Genomic DNA, 17,091 nt, shown 5'->3' with positions numbered 1-17,091 from the left:
TTTAATTACTATGTGGCATTTATGTCTCAACTGTAATTTGTACCTAAATGATGACTGAACTTCTGTTTACATGATGAGTGAATAGTTTAAGTATGGCATTGAACTACAGAACATGATAATTTTTAAAAATTATTTTTTATATAATTTGATATATAACTTGTTTTTATTATTTTTATATAATCTGGTGTTTGATTAATTATCAAATTATCAGTTCCTTTCTATAAGCTATTTAACCTTGCAATAGAAAATTTTCTTACTGGTAAAATGTTTACTGATTCTAAGTGTACAGCTTCTCACTGAAGTCAACAGCAGCATTTAAAAAACAGTAACTGGGGGGAGGTTACTGAAATTTCTGGAAATAGGATATTTTAAAAAACAAAGATTCAACTATCTGGAATCTCAGAATAAGGATTCCATTTTTATATGATTGTGCATGAAGTAACAACTTTTCATTTAGTTTTTATTGGCATACCTTTATTTGTGATCTAATCAGGAAAAGCCAGTGAAAGAAAGAGAAGGAATGAAATGTATACAATAAAAAAGAACAGTGGTGAGCTACCAATTCAGGAATTTTGAATAACTTGTAAATTCCTAGTGTATCATCTAGGACAGCAGTTCTCAAAGTGTGGTCCATGTAAGCTTGGAGATCCTTGAGATCCATTTAGAGGATTCATGAGAGCAAAACTATTCTTAATAAGACTACCATAGAATTTGCCTTTTTCACTGTGCCATTTACACTGATGGGACAAAAATATCAAGCAGTAAAATTGTTAGTGCGTTAGCACAAATCAAGGCAGTGCAGTGGCACCAAAGTATACAGTGTTCTTTACAGCCACATACTTGGAGAAATAGTACCAACCAGTTTCCCCTCATATTTTCATATTTTTCTTGATAAGACTGTAAAAAGGTGTTTTTTTTTCTTCCAAAATCTAAACTCTTTTAATATTCTGTGTGGTGAATACATTTTTAATCTTCAGTGTGACGAAATGTAAAGTACACACAAAGTATCTTCATTGCGTACCCCAGGTCCTTGTCTTGAGGAAAGCAGTGAGTTGAGAACTGAGCTAGCTTCTGCCTTTGTGCACACCCTTTGTACTTAAGAGAATGACAGGCAAACTATGGTTATTCAGTCTAGAGTATCTGTTTTTTTTTTTTTTTTTTTAAGAGTAAATCTATTATGTTACATTAGGGAGAATAACTGGTGATATTTGTTGCCGATGACAAAATTTGAGCTTGCAAGCAAAAATGAGAATTTTGGAAATCCTGTATCTGCTATCAGGAGTTTGATAGCTTCCCACATACTTCCTGATTTTTCTGATGAGATTGGTAGAGATGCTAAAGAATGTGATGTTTTGATTGTGTAAAATGTATTTACATCTGGATGATCAGCTCAGTGAATCAGTATTTTTTAAATGATCAATGCACGCTGTTAAAGAATTATGCCTCGGTAAAGGTCTATGGATAAATAGATGTTACTGAAATGGGGTACGGAAAGTTCATTGGTATAGATTCCATGTTACGACTAACCTTCCAAGTACCAATTGTTGAGTTTTTGGTGTAATATCATAGAATATCTGTAGTTATCTGAGAGGCTATTAAAATACTCATTCCTTTCACAACTACATAATTTTGGCTATCCAGATTTTTTTTCATATGCTTTGAACAAAAAAATGTAAAACAGTATATGGGATGTAGAAGGAGAAGAATCTAGCAGTTTGCAGTTAAGCCAGATGTTGAGATTTGCAAAAATGTAAAACAATATTATTCACACTAAACTTGTAAAAAATAATTTTTCATATTCTTTATGTTATGTGTGATGAGGTATATTATTTTTTAAGAAATTAGTAAACATTTAAGAACATTTTAAATTCTAATATGGTAAATATCAATAGATAAAATTCACTGTAAATAAAAGCCTATCAGAGGATCAGTTTTTAGGTATATAAGAGATTCCTGAGAGACCTTCAGAACTGACAACTACTGGTCTAAGAAGATGAAAATTTAAATAAGAATTAGAATGTATAAATTTTAATTTGATCATAGAAATACATGGGAATGTATGAGTCCTAAAAAATTTGTATGTATCTGAAGGTTTTTTTTTCTTTTAGGTAAAAAAATCTGAAGATTAATGAGATTTAATAAGGCATCTTAACCTTTTTTGGGGAAAATGCAAAATAAAAAAGAATCTTATGTTTATATTGTTTGTATTAGTAATCATTTTATTAAATTTTTTTCATTTTTGTGCCATATATTTCATGTTCTAGAAACCACAGAATTCTCTTAAGACTGTTTTTGACCAAGAAATGAAACTTGTCACTTCACATTTGTCTTCTGTATTTTTGTCCATATGTATTCTCCTTTTACTCATAATTCTGTTCTTTAATGTAGTTATTTAGGAGATTGGTTCTAGAAAGGAATAATTTATTTGGTTAAGTAGTTATGTCTGCTGCCAATCAGTGAAATATTGGTCACTGTTAAGAAGAGTTGTAGAATCAAGATGGGATGCAGTATTACATGCTCATTGATATAGTATTCATCTAAAGTTTTCTAGTCTTAAACTTGTCCAGCACTGAAGTTTGTGATTTTTCTGGAGAAAAACAGTTTTTAGAAGTATGAGAGGAGATTTGCTAAATGGAACTTTGGTTTGTGAAAATTTAGACTGGAAGGAAAATTGATTAAAAAAACATGCAATAGATACTGATACAGATGTAGGGTGAATAGCAGCAACCAATCAATCTTAAAACCTTAAACATGGAGAGGCATGCAATCAGGCCTAAAATGAAAAGTTCAGTGAATTACTGGTGTTGATAGAGGGCATCAATATAAAACTTATTCTTCCTGTGATTTTGTGGGGTTTGAAAACATATAGATTACAAGAAAAAGAAACTAGTTTGTGTATGCATCCCCCCACTCAGAAATTGATAACAGAAAAAACATGCATGCATTTGCCTATCCTTTGATACAACTTTCAGAGAACAAGTGCTATGTTGTATCATGGCTATCTAATTGAATTAAATAAACCTTACTGTTTTTTTATGAGAAAAATGTTAGTTCTCATAAACAACTGCTGATAAGGCTAATTGTGCTTACTTAAATTTTTTCTAAAGTAACTGTATCTTGTGTATGTGTAATGAGTTAATTATATTATGATTTTATATCTAGCCCACATCTGAAAGAGTTAATTACATGGAAGCTTAAATTTTTAAGCTCAGTCTTCTTGGAGTTATTCCCTAAAGCCTGTAATACATATATAATTACTGTTTACAAAAATTATAATTTGAATTTAAGAGTAATCCAATAATGTAGATAGTGCAGATACCATTATTAAATCCGTTTTACATGTGAAGAAATAAGATTCAGAATAAGTATCTTCAGAATTTTATATATAGATGATACCAAAAACAGGATAAAAAATCCAGGGTATTTGACTCTAATTTCTTGCATTTTCTAATATCATATTATCTCTGTACTATGGCACATGATTACTCAAATTTCCATGTTTAAAATTTTAGTTAAATTTTAATAAGTTCATAATTGCTGTTTTCAGTTTCCTAAAAGGAGATATGTTTATTGTTCACAATGAATTAGAAGATGGATGGATGTGGGTTACAAATCTAAGAACAGATGAACAGGGCCTTATTGTTGAAGACCTGGTGGAAGAGGTGGTAAGTTTTGTTCTTTTCCTCTCACTCTTAGAATTTTAAATATTATGTACATTTTTGGATCTTCACCATAATCAGGCAAAGTTAGAAATGAAACTTTGTTGAATGAAAAACCTCAATTCCTAAGTATGAGGAATTTTTCATTAAAATATATTTACTGTAGTAAACATTACTAATTTACTGAAGTAAAGAGCATAACTAAGCTAGCGTGTTTGAATCTATAACTGTCAATTTTCAGAAAGTTTTTATGAGTTTCTAAGGATTAAAAAAAAAGATGAACATTTGTCCTTCTTTGTATCTTTTAGTGGTCTTCCTCATAAGTGAGGCTATGAAAAAATGATCACGGAATCAATCAAATAGGGTTGCACATGTTTGCTTTCAGATTTGTTATCTCCCAAATATATGTACAATTTTCTAGTAACCTTGGGAAAACTTAGTTGTATTACACATTTATTATTATATTTCTACATTTCCAGTATTCCCACTTTCATTGTCACCACATAATACATATCAGTAGTCTTTCACACAGTATAATTGTGTGGTTTTTTGATAGCAGGTCTGCATTCAAGCAGCATTTGCATTTCAGAGATAATACCCAGTATTACTGAATCCTATCAAATATATTACAATTTTGGAATTCATCCTTTCTTTTTGGATTTGTTTAGTATGATGGAATGGTTTCCTTTTTATAACCCTCAGAGCTACTGTTTTTAAATTATGTCAGGAACTTGGTAATATTCTGAAACCTGTGCTTTGATTATTTTCCAGGAAGATAGCAGTGGAGAATATTTTTCTTTGTTATTAATTCTCTTGATTAATAGATCTTGATAAGTAGAAGTAGAACATATGAGGAAAAGTAGAGGGCAGTTGAGGAAATGGTATGATGCATTGCCTGCACATAGTAACTTGGAAGAGCTGGGATTAGAACTCCTAATTTCTAGGTTAGTATTTGATATTTTACAGTAGGGAGAGTAATTTATTTTATATAGGACAGAAGTGTTCAAACAGAAGAATCTTACTGTTTTGGTATTACTACACATTTCTTAGTTAAAACTTTTTTATGTCGGAGTTTTTCCTCCCTGCTATCATCCCCCCCTCCCCCCCCTGATTTTTTCCTGACTATTTGAAGGATTTAGTATAGTTTAATTTTTCTCCAGCTTTTGGGATTCTGGGTCAAACTTAATAAGATAAACTTTAAGAAGGATAAGTGAAAGTTACCCAATGAGTACAGGAAAAAAAATCCCAATTTAAGATAAGGGCTCATGATCTAACATCAATAAAAGGAAAAAGAAGAACAAGTTAACAAGTCAGCATGAATGAACAATATTATGTGGCTGCTAAAAGGAATATAAGCACTTTCAATTAATTAGTGGAATAGTTCCAAGTTAGAATTAATAAACAGTTTTTACCCTAATAGTTAAAATAAGTTTTCATAATGATTTTTCATTGGAGCATAGTGATTCCTTGTAGCTTGAAAAGCCATTTGGAGGTTTTCTAGATATCAGACATTAGGTTGGTAGTTGGATTTAAGGATTTTCCCACTCTGAAATTCTAATTACTCTTCTCCAAGTACATTTATACTTTTATGCCTTAAATCTATAATGTAAGCTCCGTGAGGATTTTTGTCTCTGATTCAATGATGTGTATCTCCACAGCATAGTATAGTGTCTGGCATTATTAAGCCTTCAGCAAATGTTTGTTGAATGAATTTCTTTATGCCTACACTTTCCTGATAACTCTTGCCCTGCTAGACTACTGCCATGTAAAATTTGATTCATCTTTATCAATTCAGCTCAGGTGTTGCTCCTGTTTTGACAGAGGATTTATGCCTTTCTTGGGCTAAGTTGTTTCATCTTGTGTTTTTATAGCACTTTGTTAATTCTATATTTTATTAGAATTGTATTGTATTTATTAGAATTATTGTATAAAATTTATGTTGTAAATCTATTCTATAGAGATTAACTCCTTTTGGGCAGTGATTATGCATTTTGTTTTTGTGTAATTTTTTTTCTTAAGACATTCAGTGGTTATTTGATTTTAGTTCTGTCAGGTATTTGATGAGTAGGGAACAAATGGAGAGAAGCAAATCCATGTATATAGACAGACCATTTTTCTACTTTTTTCCTTTATTACTCAGTGAAAACCTGGTGCCAGGTACCCAGTTTTGCTGGGTACTAGGAGTACAGTTCAACAAATATTCATTGAAAATTATATGCCCAGCATTGTGCTGGTGGTTATGGTGGTGGTTGGGTGTTAACTAAGAAGGGTTAAGATCTTAAGGTGGTTGTAGCCTTTATAGTGGGATGAGTAACACTGGTGTATCTTACCTAATAGGAATGTCAGAGTAAGGTAAACTTCAAAAGATGCTTAAAAAAAAAAAAGGTTTTCTTTTCTATTCAAAGTAGAAGTTTATGTTTTAGAAGAGACTCAGTGTTTTACTGAGGACTAGTATTTGAGGAAGATCCTGTCTGGATAGTTTAGGTTAACAAACAGGAATAGGATATTCTAAGTTAAAAAGAACAAGCCAGTGGTGTGAGAATATAGTTTAGCACATCAGTAGTTATGTGTGTCCATTGTTATAGATAACTAAAGAGAATTGGTAGTTGGAGATAGGAATGTAGACTTGAGTGATATGATAAAGGATTTTGGTTTTATCAAAGGAGGAATTTGTAGGGAGCAGAGAGGTATTACAGGTTTGGTTTTTAAATTTTGTTTCTTTTTGTTTTGTTTGGTGTTTCTCACTGTAAGACAAAGTTGCAGTTGAAACTGATAAGTCCAGATTGGAGTGGTGAGATGATGGGGTGGGACAGGGCATAGGGGTAATTAAACTCACTGGGTTGTGGTAGTAGTTTGAGAAAAGGGAGGAAAAGGGCCTGAATTACAGTAACCACAACAAGCGGAAAAGAGTGTAATGGTAAAGGGAGAGAGTTTTGAAAAGATATCTTGAACTGATATATCTTTCCTTGTATATGCACAAGTAAATATGAGGAACAGGGTAGAGATATGTTTGCAGATGTGATTTTTATTAATTTTAATAAAAACAGATTAATATTTTAAGTTACATAAAATACTGTCTTAATGTCTTACCCTTTAGGGCCGGGAAGAAGATCCACATGAAGGCAAAATGTGAGTTTGTGTTCATTACTAAAAGGAAAAAGAAAATATGTTGTAAACCTACAAAATTGGAATACTTAGGCCAAAATTTATTTTAAAAGAAAATTGCTACTTCTGAGGCTGACCAAAGAATTGTTTTTATTTTGGTGCAGGAACTGATACATTAGTATTTTCTTTAGGATCTACTGATAGTCTTATTTTTAAATAATGAAGATGTCTTTTACCTATATGAAACTCTTCTGTTACTAAACTAAAGGCTTTTCTATAAACATTAATAACATTATAAATCATAATTCTTCATATTTTTTTTTACTGATATATTTATAGCATTTCTTGTTTTTGTGACTACATCCTTTGGGTATTTTATGTTTCAGTTTTTTCTTTTCTTTTTTTTGTTTGTGTCTGTGTGTGTGTGTGAGAGAGAGAGAGAGAGAAAGGGAGTAACTTTACTCCAGATTATGGTTCTTTACCATATTAATAAGAATCTGCAAGGCCTTTCTTTTCATAATCTTTTCAGGCTGATTTTAAGTATCTTGTAAGGGCTAATTCAAAGACCAGGTATTACTATACTTGTTATTTGCCACAGTATCCTCATATTTCAGAAGTTATTAGCTGTTAACAATAATCTCCTATGGGAAATTTACTCTAATTTTGTTTTTGTCCTTGGAGATCTTTTTTAGTGTCCTGCTTATCACCTCATTTATTTGCATATTAATTTTCTTCTGAAGATATTAACTCTCAATTCCAATTCTATTTTACTCATATGATTTTAATAGAAACTGTTCATATTTTGATCTCTTTTCACTGGAACTTTTTTTTTTTCTTTTTACCATCCAGTTAGTATTTATGAATGGAATTTAAGGCTTGTCTCTCAAGTGGTTGCTTTCTCTGTTTTGTAACCATTAGAACACAAAAACATTAAGCTGAATTCTCTACTTTCAGTAAATCTCCTTTAGTTCCCCCCTTTCTTTAGATGTGGAACATATGAGATGTTTTCTGAGTTCATTTTCCTTATTCTGTATAGCTGTGTAACTGCAAAATAGGCTCCATGAATGAGTCTGTACCTTGTTATTTTTAGTGTGAAGTCTTTCCACTACCTATATTAGATTACAAATTCTAATTAATGTTTGGAAGGGGCATACCAGTAATGTAAGCAAATGAAGTGAGTCAGGTGTAAATACTCCTATTTTTCTCAAATTACAGTAATCTTGATCTTTGCTATTTTACCTCTTTGCTATATGGAACTATTTCCCTATGATACAAACAATAGCACAAAGTGTGGTGATAAATGGCAACTAACATTCTTTTTTGTGAATGGTGTAATAAGTGGCCCAGGTTCATTCTTTTGCATAAAGCTGTCCATTTTTTCAGTACCATTTGTTGAGGATTTTTTTTTTCCTCTATTGTATATTCTTGCCTCCTGTGTCATAGACAAATCGACCATATATAATCATACATTATTTCTGGGCTCTCTGTTCTGTTCCATTGATCTATAGGTCTGTTTTTTTTTTTGTTTGTTTTTTTTTGTTTTTTGATTATTACAGCTTTGTAATATATCTTGAAATCTAGGATTGTGATAACTCCAGCTTTGTTCTTTTTTTTTTTTCAAACATTTTTTTAAGGTAGTTTTTTTTTAAATTTTTTTTTTATTTATTTATGATAGAGAGAGAAAGAGAGAGGCAGAGACACAGGCAGAGGGAGAAGCAGGCTCCATGCACCGGGAGCCTGATGTGGGATTCGATCCCGGGTCTCCAGGATCGCGCCCTGGGCCAAAGGCAGGCGCCAAACCGCTGCGCCACCCAGGGATCCCTGTTCTTCTTTTTCAAATTGCTTTGGCTATTCAAGGTGATACATGGTTCCATACAAACTTTAGGATTGTTTGTTCTAGTTCTGTGAAAAATGTGGTGGGTTTTTGATTCTGTAGATTGCTTTGGGTAGTATGGACATCTTAACATTTGTTCTAATCCATGAACATGGAATATTTTTCAGTTTATCTCTTCAGTTTCTTTCATCATTATTTTATAGATTTTGGAATACAGGTCTTTCACCTTGGTCAAGTTTATTCATAGGTATTTTATTATTTTTGGTGCAATTGTAAATGGGATTGTTTTCCTAATTTCTCTTTCTTCTTTATTGTTAGTGTATAGACATGCATGGATTTCTGTATATTGAGTTTATATTCTGTGACCTTATTCCATTTAGTTCTAGTAGTTTTTTTTGGTGGAATCTTTAGACTTTTTCATATATAGTATTATGTCATCTGCAAATATAGTGAAAGTTTTACTTCTTCCTTCCCAATTTGGATGCCTTTTATTTATTTTTCTTGTCTGATTGCTGCAGCTAGGACTTCCAATACTTTGTTGAATAAAAATACTAGGAGTAAATATGCTTGTCTTAAGGGAAAAGCTTTGAGTTTGTAACCATTGAGTATGGTACTAGCTTTGGATTTCCCCTATATGGCCTTTATTATGTTGAGTTATCTTCCCTCCAAATCTACTTTGTCCAGAGTTTTTTTTTATCATGAATGAATACTGTACTTTGTGAAATGCTTTTTCTGCTTCTCTTGAGATGATCATATGGTTTTTATCATTTCTCTTGTTAATGTGGTGTATCATGTTGATTGATTTGCAAATATTGAACCCTACTTGCATCCCTGAAATCGATTTAGTTGTGTTGAATGTTTTTTTAATGAATTGTCGAATTCAGTTTGCTAATATTTTGTTGAGGATTTTTACATCTGTCTTTATGAGGGATATTGACCTGCAGTTTTTTTTTTTTCCCTTTTTTTTTTTTTTTTGGTAGTATCTTTGGTTTTGTTATCAGGATAATGCTGGTCTTGTGGAGTGAATTTAGAAGTTTTCATTCTTCTTCTGTTTTTTTTTTGAATAGTTTGAGAAAAATAGGTATTCACTTTTATTTAAATGTTTGGTAGACAGAATTCACCTGTGAAGCCGTCTGGTCCTGGACTTTTGTTTATTGGGAGTTTGTTGCTTACTGAGTCAGCCTCATTGCTAGTACTTAGTCTATTCAGATGTTCTATTTTTTTCTGATTCAGTTTTGGAAGGTTATATGTTTTAGGAGTCCATCCATTTCTTCTAAGTTGTCCAACTTGTTTGCTATACAATTTTTCATAATATCTCTTAAAATCTTTTGTATTTCTGTAATGTTGGTTGTTACTTTTCTTCTGTCATTTCTGATAGTATTTACTTGAGCCCTGCTTTTTAATTTTTTTTTTTTAAAACGAGTCTGTCTGAAGGTTTACAGATTTGTGTATTTCTAAGAATGAGCTCCTGGTTTCATTGATCTTTTCTACTGTTTTAGTTTCTGTTGTATTTGCTTCTGCTGTAATCTTTATTATTTCTTTCTTTCTACTGGCTTTGGGCTTGTTTATTTATTTTTTTTTTTTTTGGGCTTGTTTATTCTTTTCTAGCTCCTTTAGGTGTTAAGTTTAGGTTGTTATTTGAGATTTTTCTCTTCTTTCTTTCTTTCTTCCTTTCCTTCCTTTCTTTCCTTTCTTGGTTTTATTTATTTATTCATGAGAGAGAGAGAGAGGCAGAGACACAGGCAGATGGAGAAGCAGGCTCCATGCAGGGAGCCTGATGTGGGACTCAATCCCCAGTCTCCAGGATCAGGCCCTGGACTGAAGGTGGCATTAAACCGCTGAGCCACTGGGCTGCCCATTTTTCTTATTTCTGATGTAGGCCTGTATTGCTATAAACTTCCCTCTTAGAACATATTTTGCTTCATCTCAAAGATTATGTACTGTTTTCATTTTCATTTGTATCATGTATTTTTTTGATTTCCTCTTTGAATCTTGGTTGACCCATTCATTGTTTAGTAGCATGTTATTTAGCTTCCATGTATTCTTCCCAGACTTTTTCTTGTGATTGATTTCTAGTTTCATACTGTTGTGGACAGAAAAGATGCATGATATGATTTTAGTCTTTTTGAATGTCTTGAGTTTTTGTTTGTTTGTTTGTTTTTTTGTGGGCTAATGTAATTTATCCTGGGAGATGTTCTGTGTGCACTTGAAAAGAATATGTATTCATGGTTTTGGGATGCATTGTTCTGCAGATATCTATCTATCTATCTATCTATCTATCTATCTATCTATCTATGTTCCATCTAGTATAATGTGTCATTCAAAAGCACTTTTTTCTTATTGATTTTCTGTCTGGATGATCCATCTATGATATAAGTGGGATGTTTAAGTCTCCTACTGTTATTGTATTCCTGTCAAGTTGTTTCTTTTATGTCTGTTAATAGTGACTCTATGTCTTTAGGTGCTCCCATACATAGGTACTTGTAATTGTTATATCCTCTTGTGTTGTTCCCTTTATCATTTTATGTCTTTCTTTTCTCATCACAGCCTTTGTTTTTAAAGCCTATTTTGTCTGACATAAGTATTGTCACCTTTCTTTTTACATCTACCTTTCTTTTTACATCCATTTGCTTGATATTTTTTCATCCCTTCCCTTTCAATCTGCATGTGTCTTTAGGTCTGAGGTAAGTCTCTTGTAGGCGGCATATGGATGTGTCTTGCTTTTTTGTGTCTTGCAGTATTTTCACTTTCTAAGTTGTTTTTTAAGCCACTATCAAAAGTTATAGTAGATCCCAAGTTTTTATGGCAAAGTGATAGAGGGATGATCTGGAGTTGTCAGCCTGGCCTTAAGAGGTGTTAATCAGCAAGATAGATAATAGTCCTTCAGGTAAATGAGAAGAGATTCTAGGAAATTTAATTACTAATTAATTTGTAATACCAGGTGTGTTATTTTATTCTAAGGTAAATTTAAATACTTTAGTTATTATATGCAGTGGATCCAAACTATAATGCCATTTATAATAATTTCTAAATGTTTATTTTAAGTGTACAGAAACTAAAATACTCTAGCCATCTAATTTGTTAGGGCATTAGCTCAGATAGAATTAGGAATGCTAAGTCATTCATTTCTTTCAGTCCTTCTGGTATCTACTCTTTGTCATCACTCAGTCTTACTTTCTGACTTTAATATGGGAAGTATTAATTAGCCATGTCTGTTTTCTTTCAAGAGAGAACTTACCTCTTATAATAGGGGAAGGTCACTTTGAGAGTAATATGGGGAAAATTCATTTGCTAATTTTTTTTCTGGATAATTCCGTAGTGGGCTCTACCTGTACCATCCTCCCTCCTAATACAAAGAAAAGAGAACCCTAGCTATAATGTAATAAGCATGCACAGTTTGTCATTATCAGAATTAAAAATAATTATTGTTTTTGTATTGTTAATATGGAAATTATGGTTCATACTGGTACCTTATTTTTCTGTTTCGCTGAAGTTATATACGTTTACAAAGTGCAATAACATAAATGTAAAAGATGACATAATTTGATCAGTTGCTTTTGCATTCATTTCATTTTGTCAGCTTGAATTAAACTTATGTTGGTTGTTTAGTTTTGATTGTATAATAGCAAAAAGGACTTCAGATTTACATATCTTATTTGTTCTCTTTTTAAGATGGTTCCATGGGAAAATTTCCAAACAAGAAGCTTATAATTTACTTATGACAGGTACTTGTATATTCACTTGCCTTTTAAAATAACTTTATTTAAAAAGAATAAAAGAGCAAACTGACCATTTATCATCAATTTTGCCTTTAGTGCTCATTTAAAATTTAAAAATACTGTAATTTCTTGCCCACCACAGAGAAACTTGTATATTTGTTATGCAGTGTTTTTTAGTTGAATACATCCATGTAGTATAAAATTCAGTGAAATGTTTCTCTCTGTCCCAGTCCCTATTCTCTTCCCTACAAGCAGCACCAGACGAGTTTCTTTTTCTGCATTTTTATAAGTTTTCAGTATCTGTGTGTATCTCTGTTTCTCTCTCCTAAACATACCCTTACACACACACACACGCACACATACTTTAGGAACATGCAACATACTTTTTTTCCTGTTAGGATGTATTTTGGGAGATCATTCTATATCTGCTTATATATAAGTTTTCATTATTCTTTTGAATGACCATAAGCTTCTGTTATATAAAAACCATAATTTATTATCTGTCCTTAGAGGAATATTGTGTAGTTTATATTTTTGGTTTTTTTGTTGTTCAACTGCAGCATATGTTCTTGTTTATCGTTGTGCACTTGTGGAATTATAGATTGTGCCTTATTTAAAATATATTATTTTAACATTTCTAAAAGTCTGGTTATAGAGATATGCAAAGTAAAGATTGACTTTTATTGTGGATTTATTATTTGAACTAAAAACTTCCTGTCATCATTTATCTAACATTTAAGACAGAATTAATTTAATTAATGAGTATCTTTTTCATAAACTGTACACATATGAGGATTTGACACAAGTTGAAGCCATAATCTATAATGTAGAAATCTTAGTTCTTTAAAAACAACCTGTTTGATAGTTTCCATATATGGTGAATAAACTACTGATTATTAAAGATGTAATCTGAATTACTCTTTTGAACTGTGGGCTTTGGAATCTAATGTAATTAATACTTGGCTCTTTTGTAAGATTTAAGGTTTTAGAAGCATTCAATTTTATTGTGAGGACCTAGATTAAGTAGGTTAAAAATAAAGAATATGATGATACATTATGGGAGTAATAGAGACCAGATGCTCAACCACAGTGACCTGCTATCAGCATTTGAGAGTGGGGCCAAAATATTTATTTAAAATTTACATACTTTTGAATAGAAGTTTATATTTTTGAACTGGATCCCCAGATACTTGAGGCACTCATTCTTGTTTTATGCATTTCAAGTTGAATGGAGCTAAACTTAATATCTTTATGTTATTTTATATTTTCTTCGGGTCATGTGCTTTTTTTAAGAATCTGGTGATTTTCTCCCTGAAAAATGCACATAAGCACTTGCATGCACTATTTTGCATGAGTTCCTATTCTTTGTATTAAACATGAAATTACTTGGTAGTAAGTGTCTTAGCTAGATGATTGGAACTCTCAATAATTTACATAAAAATTACATCTGATATTCTAAGTATTCAATGTGTTTTCCTAAAAGCAATCAAGTTCTGATCTTTTCTATGTCATTAGGACTTAAGGCAGAGGAAAGACAAAGTATTTTGGTGTTAAGAGTCACTGCCAATTGAAGACATCAGAAAGCCTTCTCTAAGATTAGTGTGAAAATCTTTAGTATATGATAATTTGTTTCTATATGACTTCTCAGGTTCTTAAAGGAAAGATAGTGTACAGGTATTGATTTTGATAAGGTACACACATATTTCATTTTTGAATCTACCTTTGTAAGCATTGGTACTATTTTATTACAGTTACTACTTTTTAATGTTTAATCAAAAGCATTAAGTATAGAGTATTCCTTTTTTTAAAAAAAAAAGATTTTTTAAATTTATTTATGATAGACAGACAGACAGAGAGAGAGGCAGAGACACAGGCATAGGGAGAAGCAGGCTCCATGCCGGGAGCCCGACGCGGGACTCGATCTCGGGACTCCAGGATTGCACCCTGGACCAAAGGCAGGCGCTAAACTGCTGAGCCACCCAGGGATCCCGTAATGAGTATTCCTATACAAAATTGACTTAAACTTTTTTTAGACTCTTCTTAAGAGGAATTATAAATAGAATGTGCCCATTTTAGCCAGTGTCCTCTACCCATGGTTAGATTATTTTTTCCAAGTCATGACAGGTATAGACATTATTAACCAGAAATCACTGCTGCTGACCTATTTCTATGTAATACAGACATGCACCATCATGGGTGGTTGTGACTTATAAACTAGAAAATACAAAAATGTGTTAAAATTGTCTTTATTATAAAACAAGTTCCAGGTTTAAATGTACTTTATAGTTACATTTCTTAACACTGCTTCTTTTTTATTTGATAATTAGGGAATAAAACTAACAGCTTAATTTTTACAGTTGGCCAAGTCTGCAGTTTTCTTGTGAGGCCCTCAGATAATACTCCTGGTGACTATTCACTTTACTTTCGGACCAATGAAAATATTCAGCGATTCAAAATATGTCCAACACCAAACAATCAGTTTATGATGGGAGGCCGGTATTATAACAGGTGAGTTGTGAGAAATTTTAGTTATCTTTTTCTTTTGGCAAAAGTAGTTGAAATCTCAATATTTAGTGTATCAGATTCAAAATTGCATAAAAGTTTGTGACTTTTTAACATTTAAAATTATAAGGCCTTTGATACAATTTAGTAGTAGTCATGTCCACATAGTAGTCATGTCCAATTTACATTACATTCACACAATGTAAAACATGAATGTAAGTTAGTAACTTGTAATTTGTTTTCCTCTAAGATAATTTTTGTTTGTTGATTGTATGCAAACTGTTTACAGCAAATTTGCTAAGTCCTTAACTATAGGATAACAAAACATTTGTTCTAAGAGAAAGAAAATATATTACATTCTTCTATTAGGGAGACATTTTATTTTATTTTTTTTTAGGGAGACATTTTAATAGAAAGTTATTTATTTTTAAAGATTTTATTTATTTATTAATGATAGACATAGAGAGAGGCAGAAACACAGGCAAAGGGAGAAGCAGGCTCTATGCCGGGAGCCTGGCGCAGGACTCAATCCTGGGACTCCAGGATCACGCCCTGGGCCAAAGGCAGGCACTGAATCGCTGAGCCACCCAGGGATCCCTAGAAAGAAAGTTCTTAAAGAGTAAACTGAGACTTATTACAAATGTTACCCATGTTATTGGGTGTTCTCAAGTTGATATTTCTTGTTTGTAATTATTGGTTCCTACTTCTCATTTTAAAAATTACAGTAAAATCATTGCTTATCCCATAAGATACAGAATGAACTGTAGCCACTGGAGCAAGAAAATAAGTTAATCAAGAAACCATATGATAAGGCAGCCCAGGTGGCTCAGCGGTTTAGCGCTGCCTTCAGCCCAGGGCATGATCCTGGAGACCTTGGATCAAGTCCCATGTCGGGCTTCCTGCATGGAGCCTGCTTCTCCCTCTGCTTGTGTCTGTGCCCCACCCCACCTTCTCCCCCCCCCCCCCCCATGAATAAATAAATAAAATCTTTTTAAAAAAATAAAGAAACCATATAATAGAACCCCCCCCCCCTCATATATTAGAAAAGAATCTTTCTTTTCTTTTTCTTTCTTTTTTTTCTTCTGAATGTGAATAATCTCCCATATGAGTTAACTCTAGAGTGGTTTTGTCTTCCTCTTTTGGAGGCTTTTATAAACAAAAGTGGTGGCATTTGCCTAGTTTAATCCCTTAATACCACAGCAGTATTCTCCATCCCATTTAGAATTTTTCTTAATTCCAGCTTGACCTTTGTGTGTATAGAGATCCAGCAACTGGTTTATCTTAGAAAACAAAACAAAACAAAAACAAGTTGTAGTTGCTTGACAGAAGGCCCATGGACAGTTATAAGACATCAACTGGAAGATGTGAGTCTAGACGTTTGAATCCTTTCACACACCTTATACAGAAATGCTACTTGAGTGGTTTCTACATTAATAGTCCAATCTAGACATCCTCGCGGAAAATCTAGCTACCTTCAATTTGAGCTCTTTATGAAGGTAAACTACTTTTTCCCGTTGTCCAGTTTTCTAAGGACTTAGAATATATAAAACTGTAAATTGAAAACATATATTCTTAATTGAATTGATAAATGTCCATGGAAACTTTTAAAGATAATATAATTTACTTGGTTTATTTTTTGTCAGTAAACAAACTTCCTTATGATACACATTCTGCAAAGATGAAAATTTTTCCTACATAAGGAGGAAGTCTGTAAATTGTATAAAGATTATCTTTTTTATTGATAAAGACTAGAATGAAGCAGGAAGAAAGAAGTATTTGAAGTATATTTCTAAATTGCAAAATTATTAGTCTGCTTACAAAATGACAAAAAATTTTAAATGCGTGTACATGTTAATTTAGTGACTGTGATCATTCTCCCTATTTTTTTCTTTTCTTTCTTTCTTTCTTTTTTTTTTTTTTTTTTTAAGATTTATTTATGTATTTTAGAGAGAGAGCATGTGTAAGTGGGGGGGAGGTGCAGAGGGAGAAAATCTTCCAAGCCAACTCTCCAACAAGCGTGTGATGCCCAATGTGGGGCTTGATCTCACAACTCAAGAGATCTTGATCTGGGCTGTAATCAAGAGTCCAACGCTTAACTGACTGAGCCACCGAGGTGCACCCCCACCCACAAATTTTCTTTATAGTTTATTTGGTAAAGTTCAGGGGGATTGTTGTTTCTAGTATTAATATTAAATTTTTTTAAAAGAAATATTTATGTAAATCTGATGTCTGGGAAAAAGGCAGTTTTATAGTTGTTTTGGAAGTATGTATT

At 32.3% G+C, this 17,091-nt stretch overlaps 1 protein-coding gene across 1 annotated transcript in view; it reads left to right on the top strand.

Annotated features, from left to right (window-relative positions):
- Nucleotides 1–17,091, top strand: part of RASA1 (RAS p21 protein activator 1) — a 109,286-nt gene that overhangs the window by 57,096 nt on the left and 35,099 nt on the right. Inside the window, exons 5-8 of the mRNA XM_072736858.1 lie at nt 3,548–3,665; nt 6,757–6,788; nt 12,271–12,323; nt 14,675–14,825. Of these exons, the coding sequence (XP_072592959.1) occupies nt 3,548–3,665; nt 6,757–6,788; nt 12,271–12,323; nt 14,675–14,825 (354 nt within the window). The remainder of the gene's footprint in view (nt 1–3,547; nt 3,666–6,756; nt 6,789–12,270; nt 12,324–14,674; nt 14,826–17,091) is intronic.

The sequence above is a fragment of the Vulpes vulpes genome, chromosome 14 (assembly GCF_048418805.1).
Source record: "Vulpes vulpes isolate BD-2025 chromosome 14, VulVul3, whole genome shotgun sequence".
In the NCBI taxonomy this organism is placed as follows: Eukaryota; Metazoa; Chordata; class Mammalia; order Carnivora; family Canidae; genus Vulpes; species Vulpes vulpes.
This window is presented reverse-complemented; position numbering and strand designations above follow the sequence as displayed.